General features: G+C 40.7%; 1 protein-coding gene across 1 annotated transcript; it reads left to right on the top strand.

Moving 5' to 3' along the window:
• Positions 1 to 12,255: 12,255 nt before the first annotated feature.
• LOC144289351 (olfactory receptor 7C1-like) lies at positions 12,256 to 13,176 on the top strand. The gene has a single exon (XM_077857498.1). It carries the CDS (start codon positions 12,256 to 12,258, stop codon positions 13,174 to 13,176), a length of 921 nt encoding a protein of 306 aa, XP_077713624.1.
• Positions 13,177 to 15,377: the final 2,201 nt, after the last annotated feature.

Genomic DNA, 15,377 nt, shown 5'->3' with positions numbered 1-15,377 from the left:
TCTGATTCTTTCTTTTGAGGTGAGGTTTTCCTTCTAGTCATTTTGCTCAGTGCAGAGTGGCCAAAAGCAAGTTGTATTGGGAAAAAGAGAAAAAGAGAGGAGAGAAAGAAGGAAAGAAAAGAGAAAGAGAAAAAAAAAAGGGAAGAAAAAGAAAAAAAACGAAAAAGAAAAAAAAAAAAGAAGAAAAAGAGAAAGAAAAAGAAAGGAGAAAAAAGGGGGTGGGGGAAGGAAACAAATCAAAAAGCAAAACAAAACAAAAACAAAAACAAAAACAAACAAACAAAAAAAGAACCACCGGGGAGTATCTTCTGATTCTGTGTTCTTTAAGTCCCTTGGCTTCTCCTGGAAGTTGTCCGTCTAGCTGGTGTTCTGGGGGAGGGGCCTGTTGTGCTGATTTCCAGGTGTTAGCAGTTGGGGGAGCTGCTGTGCCCCTGCCTGGTGCAGGGCTCGGTGGGGGTTGTTTACCCCGTGAGGCCGCAGGAGGAACAGCCCCAGTGGCGGGGCAGCTCTGGAAACCTGGATTCAGCTCCGGCAGGAACTCCGTCTGCAGGGCCTGGAGGCTCCGGGGCGGGGCCGCTGCTCTGCTCAGCTGGGGCAGGAGCGTCCTCGCTGTCCTGGGCCCTCCCGGCCTCTGCCTGTCCCGGGGGAGGCGGGATCCTGGGCTGTGTCCCGGCGCCCTGTGCTCCGGAGCCTGCGCTGGTGGATTCGCGCTCCCGGGCCGCGCAACCCCCTCCGCGGAGCTGCCGCCCGAGCCCCTCCGAGCTGCTCCTGGAACCGCGCAGCCCCCTCCGCACGGAGCCTCTTCCTCTGCCCGAGCCCGGCCGAGCTGCTCCCGGGGCCGCGCAGCCCCCTCCGCGGAGCCGCCGCCCGAGCCCCCCGAGCTGCTCCGGGTCCCGCCGGGTCCCGCCGTGCGCGCTGCAGCCCTTGGGGAGCTCGGCGCACTCTCCTGGGCGCGCAGTTGCTGTTACTGTCCCAGGGAGCCCGAGGGCATCCCCTCCCTCCTGGGTCCTGCTCCAACTCCCAACGAGCCCCTTTCCCCCGGGAAGGTCGGTGCAGCTCCTGCTCCTCCGGGACGGGGCTCTCCTGTCCTGGGGACACTCGCCCCGGCCTCAGCCCGGCTCCTCGCGGGGCCCCTCCCCCTTGGAGGCCTTTGTTCCTTTATTTCTTTTTCCCCGTCTTCCTACCTTGATAGATGCGCGAACTCTTCTCACTGTAGCATTCCAGCTGGTCTCTCTTTGAATCTCAGGCCGAATTCATAGATTTTCAGGATAATTTGAAGGTTTTCTAGGTAGTTTGGTGGAGACAGGTGATTTGGAGACCCTACTCCTCCGCCATCTTGCTCCTCCCCCCTCCTCCAGGGTTTTGATGGATTCCTGTCTCACATTTAGGTCTTTCATCCATTCTGAGTTTATCTTTGTGTATGGTGTAAGAGATTGGTCCAGTTTCATTCTTCTGCTCATGGCTGTCCAATTTTCCAAGCGCCATTTATTGAAGAGATTGTCCTTTTTCCATTGGATATTCTTTCCTGCTTTGTTGAAGATTAGTTGACCATGGAGTTGGAGTCCATTTCTAGATTCTCTGTTCTGTTCCACTGAACTATGTGTCCTTTTCTGTGCCAACATCATACCTTCTTGAGGATTAAAATTTTGTAATAGAGTTGTACTCTGGCATTGTGATGCCCCCAGCTTTGGATTTCTTTTTCAATATTCCTTTGGTATTTGGAGTCTTTTCTGGTTCCATACACATTTTAGGGTTATTTGTTCCAGCTCTGCGAAAAATGTTGATGGTATTTTGATAGGGATTGCACTGAATGTGTAGATTGCTCTGGGTAGCATAGACATTTTCACATTTTGTATTCTTCCAGTCCATGAGCATGGAATGTTTTTCCATTTATTTGTGTCTTCCTCAATTTCTTTCACAAGTGTTCTGAAGTTTTTAGAGTACAGATCCTTTACCTGTTTGGTTAGGTTTATTCCTAGGTATCTTACCGTTTTTGGTGTAATTGTTAATGGGATTAATTCCTTAATTTCTCTTTTTCCAGTCTCATTGTTAGTGTATAGAAATGCAACTGATTTCTGTGTATTGATGTTGTATCCTGCCATATTCCTAAATTGCTGTACAAGCTCTAGCAATTTCAGGGTAGAGTTTTTGTGTTTTCTGCATTAAATATCATGGTATCTGCAAAGAGTGAGAATTTGACTTCCTCTTTGCTGACTTGAATGCATTTTATTTCTTTTTGTTGTCTGATTTCTGAGGCTAGGGCTTCTAGTACTATGTTGAACAACAGTGATGAGAGTGGGCATCCCTGTCATGTTTCTGACCTTAGAGGAATAGCTCTCAGTTTTTCTCAGTGTAAGCAGCTCTATGTGGTTTTTGCTCTCTGAAGTCTTTTTGTGCCATTTCAAAGGATTGGGGAAAAATGGTGCCCCAATCTTCTGCCCCAGAGCTGAAATATTGAGGTCCCCACTCTTCAGTGCACCATTGGGTAAAAGCAATCAATCACTTCTGTGTGCACCAAACTCCCCAGACTCTTGTGGTGAGCACCTGAGTCAATCTCCACTGGGGAAGGAGGGGGATCCCATCTCAGTTCTTCTACTTGCTGGGCCTTTGCTCTTGGAGTGATTGCCCACTCATATTGCAGTTCATGTATATGGCAACATCGAGCTGAGAACCCAGTCCCTTCTTTGCTGATTGTGGCCTGCTTCCTCGGTCCACTGCTTGAAAACCCTGCCACACTCAGGCACCCTCATTCTTTTTGTGACCCCGGGGATCCTGAGACCACATTGTCCTGCCTAGGACTCTGTCACACTTTATCACCTGAGCACCTTTTAGGTTGGGATATGCCTCACTGGAGCAGACTTCTAGAAGTTCTGATGATGTGCTCTGCTGCTGGGAGGGCTGCCTCCCCTCGTGGTTTGTCTTCCAATATATCCCCTCAGAATCACTTCTCTGCACCTCCTACCTTGCAAAAACTGGTCACTTTTGTATTTGTAGAATTGCAGCAACTCTTTCCATAGATTTCAGGTTGAATTCACAGGTGTTCAGAATGATGAGATAGGTATCTAACTGAATTCAAGGGACCAGATGAAACATGGGTCCCCCGCTCTTCAGCCATATTCCCTCCCCTACCCAGTAATGTGATTACCGGATCATAAGGCAGTTATATTTTTAGCTTTTTGAGGAACCTCCATAGTGTTTCCATAGTGTCAGCGTCTGTTTCCATTCCCAACTACAGTGAAAGAAAGTTCCCTTTTCTCCAAAACATCACCAACAGTCGTTGTTTCTTTTTTAAAAAATCTTTTAAAATGTAGCACTGGGTGTTATTCTGTATGTTGGCAAATTGAACACCAATAAAAATAAATTTATTATTAAAAAAATAAAATGTACATCTAAAACTAATATTACACTGTAGGTTAAATAACTAGAATTTAAATAAAAGAATTGCCATTTGAAAATTGAGTTGTTTGGTTTTTGTGCTGTGGAATTTTTGTACATTTATTGGATATTAATCTATTGCCAGGTATGTGGTTTGCCAATCTTTTCTCCACTTGTGGGTTCTTTTCACTTGAGTAATAGTACCTTTGATGCACAGATAGTTTTAATTTTGCTGAAGAATTTATTTTTCTTCTGGTTGCCTGTGTCTTGGGTGCTATATCCAGAAAATCTTGGTCAAATCCAGTGTGTTGAGATACACCTCAGTGTTTTCTTCTAGTCCTTACAGTTTTTTTTTCTTGTGGTTAGATCTATGATTGATTCGAAGTCATGTTTGTAGATGGTGGATGGAAGGGTTGCCTTCATGTTTTTGCAGGTTATATCCTGGTTTCCCATCACCGTTTTTTGGGAAAGTTGTCTATTTACCATTGAAGTGTCCTGGCACTTTTGTCAAAAACCATTTCACCCTCTAAACTGAATTTATTTCTGCCCTCCCCCTTTTCCAGTGATTTATATTTCTGTTTTTGTTGCTGCTATTGAAAATGGATAGTTAAAAGTATAATGTGGTAACTCTGAATATCACGTCCCTAGCAATTTTTTATTGAAGTGTAACTTACATACAGTGTTCTTTTAGCTTCAGGTGTACAATGTCATGATTCATAAATCCCATATGTTGTTCAGTGCTTATCAAGATAAGTGTAGTTTTAATCCCCTTCATCTATCTCACTCATCACCCATTCAACTGTGAGCTCCTCAGGAGAAGGAACCTTGTCTTACACTTTTCTTCGTTCTTCATTACACTTTTCATGTAGCTGAGTTACTATCGTATCCTCAAGGCTGCATAAATGTTTGTAAGATGCATAAAGAAGCAAATGGTTGAGTGATGTTAAACAGACATTGTATACAATGAAAAAGAAGGGAGAAGCAGGAGAACAGAAGAAGCATTCTGGGGTCTGGGGAAATCCATGATCATGAGCAAACAGAAGGGGGTCCTGATGATTGAGGGCACATAGAATCTCTAATTCAAGTCAAGAATTGGATGCTTATTAGGGGTACTCTGACTTATTAGTGAGATTCTCTAAAGAGCAGAGACCTCCTTGTGGGATAAAAGAGTTTAATGAGATAAGAGACAATCATGCAATGGCCAGATTGTGTCTCAATACCAACCATGGGACCAGTTTGCATTCTATGTTTAAGTCCTAGCTCCACAGCACCAAGTGTCCTAAGGGGAAGCAAAACAAAAGAATATCTCATTAATGAGACTCATAGGAATTCAGCCTCTACACCTATAGAAGTTGAAAGTCTCTGCTGTACTTACTGAATCTCTTCTAATCTCAGGTGATATGAGAAATAACTGTGTTTTCCAGACCCTTCATGAGTGGGGCAATGTCTCTTCCTTTCCTGTGGGCATGACTTTCAAGTTCATCAATCATCCATGGGAGTAACTGGTTCAGTGATCTTCCGCTCTTCTGTGATAATATCTGGGTGAGCCACAACATCTTCACAAGTGTTGGGGACATGTGTTATGGTAGGAGGGACGCTTCTATCCTAGTTATTTTGGGGGCATTAACAAAGGACAATAAGTAAAGGAAGGTTTACTAATACTATGTCTTGCCCAGTAAAGCTTTGATTCTCTGGGTACACGAAATCATCTTTCCCTGATCTGTCTTGTCCAGAGTGGTGCTTAATGATAGGATGTCATTCATCAACAGTATTTTCTCTATTTTATTGCTTGTTTTTTCATTGTTGAGAGTGTCTGCTTGTTGTTATTCAACCATTTGTTATTGCAGTCATAGGCACTATCATTTATTCTGGGCTTTAATAAATGACTAAGACGTTGTTTCTTCTCAAGGTATTCACTGTGTAAATGGAGTGAGAGATGTAAAAATAAAAAAAAATGTGATATCGTGAGATTGCACTGAAATCTGTGGAAGTATCCAAAAATGTTGACTCTTTATTTTAATTTTTTTCAAACGGTTGACTCTTTCATGGGAGTTAGTGAAGGCTTCACACACAAGCTTACTGAGCCTTGAAGGAGGTGTTTGAGTCCTTCCAAGGGGGATAAGGAATGTGAACAATCCAGGAAGAAACAGCAGAGGAGGAAATGTAGAGATTAAGTAAAACGGAAGTTGTGCTGAGATTAGAATCCCCTCTTACTGATCTGAGCAACAATCAGTAGCAGGGAATGCAAAATGAATCAGCATGAGCCTGGCCTTGTAGGAAACAGTCAGAATAACACAGAATGGAGTGTTTTGGCTACAGGGCTGACATTTAATTCTGAAAATAAAGTGAAGAGTAAGTGCAGGTTTTAAAGGTCAGGGACAGCTATGAATAGGCCTGCTCTATGGAAAAGTGACCCAGGTTAATGTGAGGAACAAATAATTGCTGTGTTCAGAGTGTGAGGGGGGACATTGAGGGATAGAAATAACACCATGAATGTGAGATGGGAGTCCAGTGATGGGTTCCTGAAGGTATGGACATCATAGGTACAAAAATTCACATGATTTTTTCATTCATTATTACATTTTAAAAAAGATTTTATTTATTTATTTATTTATTTATTTATTTATTTATTTATTTATTTATTCATAAGAGACACAGACAGAGAGAGGCAGAGACACAGGCAGAGGAAGAGGCAGGGTCCATACAGGAAGCCTGATGTGGGACTTGATCCCAGGACTCCAGGACCATGCCCTGAGCCAAAGGCAGATGCTCAACCACTGAGCCACCCAGGCATCCCCACTCATTATTACATTTTTACTAGAAACTAGAACAGACATTTTCTCTTCATCATTTGTATGAATTAATTAATACTACAAACAATGCCAGACATATTAATCACTTTATTGAAATCTTCCAAAAACTATGAATTTGGTATCACTCTTTAATATTATGAATGGAAGGTGTCCTGATAGTAGTGATCCTGCTTATAGAAAACATATAGTGGAGCCTAGGTACATGCTTAGAGCTCAGTGTTTCCAAAGATTTTTGTGTTTCATTAATAATTTTGAGATTAAGCAACTTTAGTCTTTGAGTAGTTATACATTTATCAAAAGTCTTTTTACTGAGATAATTCTCATAAGTTCCCTTCCCTGTTTCTGCTTAGGAACACATACTATCTGTTATACATGTTATGTGTAATCCTCATATTTGCTCAACTTCCACACCCAGCAACTTTTTTCTCAGGCTTCCCTTGTTCTTGAAGAATTGATAGCTTTGAGGAGTACTGGTAAGGTGTTCTGTAAAATGATCTTCTTTTGGACATGCCATATTACTCTTTTCTTGCTGAGTAGACTAGGACTATGGATGTTGGACAGGAAGACCAGATAAGTAAACTGCCATGTTCATCTTACAACATCAGGGGTACACCCTGTCAATGTGACTGACCCTCATTGGTGTTGATATTGGTGTCCTCACTGTCATGAAGTTTGCCAGATTTCTCCACCATGGTTACTCAGTCCCTCTTCTTTCCCTACTGTAGTCTTGTAGGGGCTTTCCATGTGCAGCCCCATTCCTAAGGAGTAGGAGTTATCTTCCACCTCCTGGAGAGTAGAATACCTATGTACATTGTTGGTATTCTTTTGCCCTCTAGTGTGTGTCTTCTCTATTTATTTTCACCTTATTTACATTGGTGTATACTCCTTGATATTGATTATATAGTCTGCATTATAACCTGATATTAATTTATTTTACTGCACAGATTGCTCCTGCTTTGGCAATGGAGAGCTCCTTCAATCAGCTGATTTGTCCCTTTGGCATGTCCCTATCATTCTTGGCTTTTTGGTGGTAATATATCATTACTATCTACAGTAAAATATGCTTCAGCTTCTTGTATTTCCCTCCTGAGTCCTAGAACCTGTGATTCCTGAAAGGAGTCCTTTTTTATTTTATTGGCTCATGGGACGAGCACCAAGATCTGGGTGTTAGATGTGCTAATTGTAACCAGGGCCTCTATATTCCCTTCACTCACTGGCAGAGTGTATATCACTCTGTGTATTTGCAGACAGCTATGCATATATCTATATAACTGTCTTTATCCATGTTAAGCTAAAACAAGTTCATACTGAATGCTCCAACTCTCTTTTATTTTTCATTTTTTAGAAAGATTTTATTTATTTGCTTGAGAGACATTGAGAAATAGAGAGCAAGAGAGAGAACAAAGAGGGAGAGGGAGAAGTAGACTCCCTGTTGAGCAGAGAGCCTGATGTGTGTCTCAATCCCAGGACACTGAGTCAAGACCTGAGATGAAGTCAGACACTTAAAAAAAAGATTTTATTTATTTATTCATGAGAAACACACAGAGAGACAGACAGAGACATAGGCAGGGGAGAAGCAGTCTCTCCATGCAGAGCATGATGTGGGACTCAATGAACCGTAGGATCATGACCTGAGAGGAAGGCAAATGCTTAATTACTGAGCCACCCAAATGCCCCTGAAGGCAGACACTTAACTGGCTGAGCCACTCAGATGCCCCTCCAATTCTCCTTTAAGAACCATATGATCCTCTCAATAGATGCAGAGAAAGCATTTGACAAAATATAGCATCCATTCCTGATCAAAACTCTTCAGAGTGTAAGAATAGAGGGAACATTCCTCAGCATCTTAAAAGCCATCTACAAAAAGCCCACAGCAAATATCATTCTCAATGGGGAAACACTGGAAGCCTTTCCCCTAAGATTGGGAATGAGACAGGGATGTCCACTCTCACCACTGCTTTTCAACATAGTACTAGAAGTCCTAGCCTCAGCAATCAGGCAACAAGAAGAAATAAAAGGCATTCAAATTGGCAAAGAAGAAGTCAAACTCTCCCTCTTTGCAGATGACATGATACTGCACATGGAAAACCCAAAAGACTCCACCCCAACCAAGATTGCTAGAACTCATACAGCAATTTGGCAGTGTGGCAGGATACAAAATCAGTGCCCAGAAATCAGTGGCATTTCTATACACTAACATGAGATTGAAGAAAGAGAAATTAAGGAGTCAATCCCATTTATAACTGCACCCAAAAACATAAGATACCTAGGAATAAACCTAACCGAAGAGGTAAAGGATCTATACCCTAAAAACTATAGAACACTTCTGAAAGAAATTGAGGGAGACACAAAGAGATGGAAAATATTCCATGCTCATGGATTGGAAGAATTAATATAGTGAAAATGTCAATGTTACCCAGGGCAATTTACACATTTAATGCAATCATTATCAAAATATCATGGACTTTCTTCAGAGAGTTGGAACAAATCATCTTAAGATTTGTGTGGAATCAGAAAAGACCCTGGATAGCCAGGGGAATATTAAAAAAGAAAACCAGAGCTGAGGGCACCACAATGTTGTACTACACATCACAGGTGTACTACAAAGCTGTGGTCATCAAGACAGTGTGGTACTGGCACACATAGATCAATGGAACAGAATAGAGAATCCAGAAATGGACCCTCAACTTTATGGTCAACTAATATTCAACAAAACAGGAAAGACTATTCACTGGAAAAAAGACAGTCTTTTCAATAAATGGTGCTGGTAAAATTGGACATCCACATGCAGAAGAATGAAACTAGACCATTCTTTTACACCATACACAAAGATAAGCTAGAATGATCATTCTAGCCTCTCCACCTTGCTCACCTGTAAAGTCCTACACCAAATGGCCCACCATTTACTCTCCGTTTTCTTATATGTTCAATTTCATTCACATGTGTGAAAGTATCAGCACTGGTTACAGTATCCTCTGCAATACACCTTTATAAACTAGATTAGGGTGCTTCTGAGCAAGTTCTTTCATCTCCTGTTTTACAGATTCCACTCAGTTCCCATATCCTCTATTTCTGCACTTCCCCCCCCACCTTCTGCACTGCACTGAAATTAAATGCAATTGTAATACAGTTAGTTTTTTTTTTTTCCCACACAGTGCACTCCATTTTGGGATTCCCTTAGTCATCTGTGTTTTGTGTTTGTATTGATCTATATTTGTAACACTGCTGAATCTGTTTCTTAGGCAACCAGGTTTTTTGTTTTTAATGGCATCTTATTTTTTTTTACATATATTTTTAATTGGGGTTCAATTTGCCAACATATAGCAAAACACCCAGTGCTCATCCCATCAAGTGCCCCCCTCAGTGCCCGTCACCCAGTCATCTTATTTTTTAAGATAAGATCACCTTTTTTGTGAGCTTCTTCCTTTCTCTATTGATGACTTTTATTTCCCTTCTGTTTTTTTCTTTTCACCTTCTCCTTCCCCACCTTCCTCCCCCCTTCTTCTCTCAGCTAATTGCTCTGTTGAACTTGCAATGCCATGTGTGTAAAAGGTATGAAAGCAGAAATGTTTGTCTTGTTTTTATCTTAGGGATAACTTTTAGCCTTTCACTATAGAGAATAATGTTAGAGGTGGGTTTTCATATATGACCTATATCATGATGAGGAAGTTTCCGTCTGTTCTTAGGTTTCTTCAATGTTACTATTATGAAAGAAATGCTCAATTTTTTTCTGCAGCAGTTGAGTTAATTATACACTTGCCTCCCTATCTGTTAATGTGTTGTATTACAGAGAGGGGTTTTTATAAGTCAAGCCATCCTTTCCTTCAAGGAACGAATCCCACTTGGTAATGATGCATAACCCTTTTATTTTTTTAATGTTAAATTCAATTACCCAACATATAGTACATCATTAGTTTCTAATGTAGTGTTCAATAATTCAGTTGTGTATAACACCCAGTGCTCATCACATCATGTGTCCTCCTTAATGTACATCACCCATTTACCTCATCCCTGCCCTCCTCTCCAGCAATCTAATGATATTCTCACTCTTTGATGAATTCCCATTCAGTTTTTCCTCCCTTACCCTATGATCCTCTGCACTGTTTCTTATATTCCACATACGAGTGACATTATATTATAAGTAACTTTCTCTGATTGACTTATTTTGCTCAGTTTAATTCTCTCCAGTTCTATCCATGTGAATGTAAATGGTAAGATTTTATTCTTTCTGATGACTGAATAATATTCCATTTATTCTTTCTTATGGCTGAGTAATATTCTATCTTCATCCATTCATCTGTTTATGGATATCTCGGCTCTTTCCACAGTTTGGCTATTGTGGACATTGCTGTTATAAGCATTGGGGTGCAGATGCCCCTTCGGATCACTATATTTGCATCTTTAGGGTAAATACCTAGTAGTGCAATTGCTGGGTCATAGGGTAGATCTATTTTTGTTTCTTGAGGAACCGCCAAACAGTTTTCCAGAGTGGCTGTACCAGCTTGCATTCTGGCCAAAAGCATAAGAGGTTTCCCTTTTCTCCACATCCTCACCAACATTTGTTGTTTCTTATCTCATCTCTTCTGCCCATTTCTTGGCTGGAGTCATTATTTTTTGGGTGTTGAGTTTATAAGCCCCTGATAGATCTTGGATACTAGTCTTTTATCTGATATGTCATTTGAAAATATCTTCTCCCATTCTGTAGGTTGTCTTTTGGTTTGTCAACTGTTTCCTTTGCTGTGCGGAAGCATCTTGCCTTGATGAAGTGTCAATAGTTCATTTTTGCTTCTGTTTGCCTTGACTTTGGAGACATGTCTAGCCAGAAGTTGCTATGTCCAAGGTCAAAGAGGTTGCTGCATGTGTTCTCCTCCAGGGTTTTGATGGATTCCTGTCTCACATTTAGGTCTTTCATCCATTTTGAGTTTATCTTTGTGTATGGTGTAAGAGATTGGTCCAGTTTCATTCTTCTGCTCATGGCTGTCCAATTTTCCAAGCACCATTTATTGAAGAGATTGTCCTTTTTCCATTGGATATTCTTTCCTGCTTTGTTGAAGATTAGTTGACCATGGAGTTGGAGTCCATTTCTAGATTCTCTGTTCTGTTCCACTGAACTATGTGTCCGTTTCTGTGCCAGTACCATACTGTCTTGATGATTACAGCTTTGTAATAGAGTTTGTACCCACAGTGTGATGTCCCCAGCTTTTGTTTTCCTTTTCAACATTCCTTTGGTATTTGGGGTCTTTTGTGGTTTGATTATGTAAAATTTATGCTGTTGTAGACATCGTATATAATATATACACATAAAAATGACAGTGTCCATTGCCTTAGGATGTTTCCAAAGAAGCAGAAGGCTTTAACCTCCTCTTTCTTCTACATCCAACACCTGTTCCTGTTGCGTTACACACTCTGCTCCATCTTTCTCTTTGATGTTGCCCAGTGGTTTGGGTAAGGGGGTTTGCACAGGCTATTTCCCTGCCTTGATTGTTCTTTTCAAAGTTATCGACATGGTTCATGAATCCACTGCTCTCAGCTTTCTTGCTCAAAAGCATCTTATCTGAGAGGATACAATGGAAAGATTTCTTTTCACTTTAGGTCTACCTTGTCATGCATTATTTTACTTATTAGTGGTGACCACCACTTGAAACATCATTTACTCATTCATTAATATTCTATTGCTCCCTCTGACACACACATATTTAGGCTCAATCTTGTTAAGGTCAAACACACATCACTACTTAATACAATGTTTTCAACAATACTTACCACAAGGTATTTGTTGAATGAATAAAACAACTCTTAGGGAATGTATAGAGAAAAACATTGCCCTTGGGTAAATGTTTTGATTCAGGACAAGGATTATTAATCATTTTTAGCATCATGGGAAACATGGAGCATTTGGGATTCCCTGAAATTTTCAACTAAATATTCTGGATTGGCAGGAAATGTATAAGAATTAATGAATAAAGCAAGTTGAAAACACAAATTGCAACATTTCTTTTAATTCTGTGATCACTGTTTGTGCCCTCAGAAAGCTTTTGTCTCTGTTCCTGCCATGTTCAGCAGTTACATGGAACAAAGAAATCAAAGCCGCGTTTCACAATTTATCCTCCTGGGACTTTCAGAGGTGGGAGAACTACAGCCACTGCTCTTTTGGCTGTTCTTTTCCATGTACCTGATCACCTTCAGTGGGAACCTGCTCATCATCCTGGCCATTGTCATGGACTCCCACCTCCACACACCCATGTACTTCTTCCTCTCCAACCTGTCCTTTGTAGACATCTGTTTCACCTCTACCACCGTCCCCAAGATGCTGCTGAACATCCAGACACAGAGCAAAGTGATCACCTATGAAGGCTGCCTCAGCCAGATGTATTTTTTCATGCTGTTTGGAGGATTAGACAACTTTCTCTTGACAGTGATGGCCTATGACCGGTTTGTGGCCATCTGTCACCCCCTGTACTACATGGTCATCATGAATCCCAAGTTCTGTGGCATCCTGCTTCTGGCATGCTGGTTATTGAGTGTTATGGACTCTCTATTACATGACTTAATGGTTTTCCAATTGTCTTTCTGTACACAGTTAGAAATCCCTCACTTTTTCTGTGAACTTAAACAGATGATCCAACTTGCTTGCTCTGATACCTTCCTCAATAACCTGGCAATTTATCTTGCAAGTGGACTTCTGGGGGTTCTTCCACTCATTGGTATCCTTTTCTCTTATTCTAGAATTGTAGCTTCCATTTTGAAAATTTCATCTTCTGGGGGCCAGTATAAAGCATTTTCCACATGTGGGTCTCACCTTTCAGTCGTTTCCTTATTCTATGGTACAGGATTTGGAGTGTATCTTAGTTCTACTGCTTTGCGAAACTCCAGAGCAAGTGCCATAGCCTCGGTGATGTACACAGTGGTCACTCCCATGCTGAACCCCTTTATCTATGGTCTGAGGAACAGAGACTTAAAGCAGGCCTTAAGAAAACTCTTTAGCTGAGAGACATTCTTTGCATAGAAGAATCTTTTGTTTCAAGATAAAGATGTAAGTAACAGGGCTCAAAACCCTAGAAGACCTAGATCATGATATTTGTATTATAGAAAGACAGTCTGTAAAATAACTTTCTATAGCATTCGGTCTCTTTTTTTTTCACACACAATGATCAACTATTTCTTTTTATTTCATTTGCAAGTTTTTATTTAAATTCTAGTTAGTTAACAGATAGTGAAGTATTAGATTCAGGATAGAATTTAGTGATTCATCACTTATGTACAACTCCTAGTGCTCATCACAACAGAAGCCCTCTTTAATGCCCATCACTCATCTATCCTGCCCTATCCTATCCTATCCTATCCTATCCTATCCTATCCTATCCTATTCTATCCTATCCACCTATTCTCCAACAACCTTGTTTGTTTCCCATTGTTAAGAGTCTGTTTTATGGTCTATTTCCTCAAAATTGTTTTATTTATTTATTTTTTATTTTATTTTTTTCAAAATTGTTTTATTTTATTTTTTTTTTATTGGTGTTCAATTTACTAACATACAGAATAACACCCAGTGCCCGTCACCCATTCACTCCCACCCCCCGCCCTCCTCCCCTTCTACCACCCCTAGTTCGTTTCCCAGAGTTAGCAGTCTTTACGTTCTGTCTCCCTTTCTGATATTTCCCACACATTTCTTCCCCCTTTCCTTATATTCCCTTTCACTATTATTTATATTCCCCAAATGAATGAGAACATATAATGTTTGTCCTTCTCCGACTGACTTACTTCACTCAGCATAATACCCTCCAGTTCCATCCATGTTGAAGCAAATGGTGGGTATTTGTCATTTCTAATAGCTGAGTAATATTCCATTGTATACATAAACCACATCTTCTTTATCCATTCATCTTTCGTTGGACACCGAGGCTCCTTCCACAGTTTGGCTATCGTGGCCATTGCTGCTAGAAACATCGGGGTGCAGGTGTCCCGGCGTTTCATTGCATTTGTATCTTTGGGGTAAATCCCCAACAGTGCAATTGCTGGGTCGTAGGGCAGGTCTATTTTTAACTGTTTGAGGAACCTCCACACAGTTTTCCAGAGTGGCTGCACCAGTTCACATTCCCACCAACAGTGTAAGAGGGTTCCCTTTTCTCCGCATCCTCTCCAACATTTGTTGTTTCCTGCCTTGTTAATTTTCCCCATTCTCACTGGTGTGAGGTGGTATCTCATTGTAGTTTTCATTTGTATTTCCCTGATGGCAAGCGATGCAGAGCATTTTCTCATATGCATGTTGGCCATGTCTATGTCTTCCTCTGTGAGATTTCTCTTCATGTCTTTTGCCCATTTCATGATTGGATTGTTTGTTTCTTTGGTGTTGAGTTTAATAAGTTCTTTATAGATCTTGGAAACTAGCCCTTTATCTGATATGTCATTTGCAAATATCTTCTCCCATTCTGTAGGTTGTCTTTGAGTTTTGTTGACTGTATCCTTTGCTGTGCAAAAGCTTCTTATCTTGATGAAGTCCCAATAGTTCATTTTTGCTTTTGTTTCTTTTGCCTTCGTGGATGTATCTTGCAAGAAGTTACTATGGCCGAGTTTAAAAAGGGTGTTGCCTGTGTTCTTCTCTAGGATTTTGATGGAATCTTGTCTCACATTTAGATCTTTCATCCATTTTGAGTTTATCTTTGTGTATGGTGAAAGAGAGTGGTCTAGTTTCATTCTTCTGCATGTGGATGTCCAATTTTCCCAGCACCATTTATTGAAGAGACTGTCTTTCTTCCAATGGATAGTCTTTCCTCCTTTATCGAATATTAGTTGCCCATAAAGTTCAGGGTCCACTTCTGGATTCTCTATTCTGTTCCACTGATCTATGTGTCTGTTTTTGTGCCAGTACCACACTGTCTTGATGACCACAGCTTTGTAGTACAACCTGAAATCTGGCATTGTGATGCCCCCAGATATGGTTTTCTTTTTTAAAATTCCCCTGGCTATTCGGGGTCTTTTCTGATTCCACACAAATCTTAAAATAATTTGTTCTAACTCTCTGAAGAAAGTCCATGGTATTTTGATAGGGATTGCATTAAACGTGTATATTGCCCTGGGTAACATTGACATTTTCACAATATTAATTCTGCCAATCCATGAGCATGGAATATTTTTCCATCTCTTTGTGTCTTCCTCAATTTCTTTTAGAAGTGTTCTATAGTTTTGAGG

The sequence above is a fragment of the Canis aureus genome, chromosome 19 (assembly GCF_053574225.1).
Source record: "Canis aureus isolate CA01 chromosome 19, VMU_Caureus_v.1.0, whole genome shotgun sequence".
Classification (NCBI taxonomy): domain Eukaryota; kingdom Metazoa; phylum Chordata; class Mammalia; order Carnivora; family Canidae; genus Canis; species Canis aureus.
The sequence above is the reverse complement of the archived record's forward strand: the minus strand, read 5'-3'. Positions and strand labels throughout refer to the sequence as shown.

Coding starts and splice junctions, on each gene's coding strand:
- LOC144289351 (XM_077857498.1), top strand. CDS start 12,256: ATGGAACAAAGAAATCAAAGCCGCGTTTCACAATTTATCCTCCTGGGA.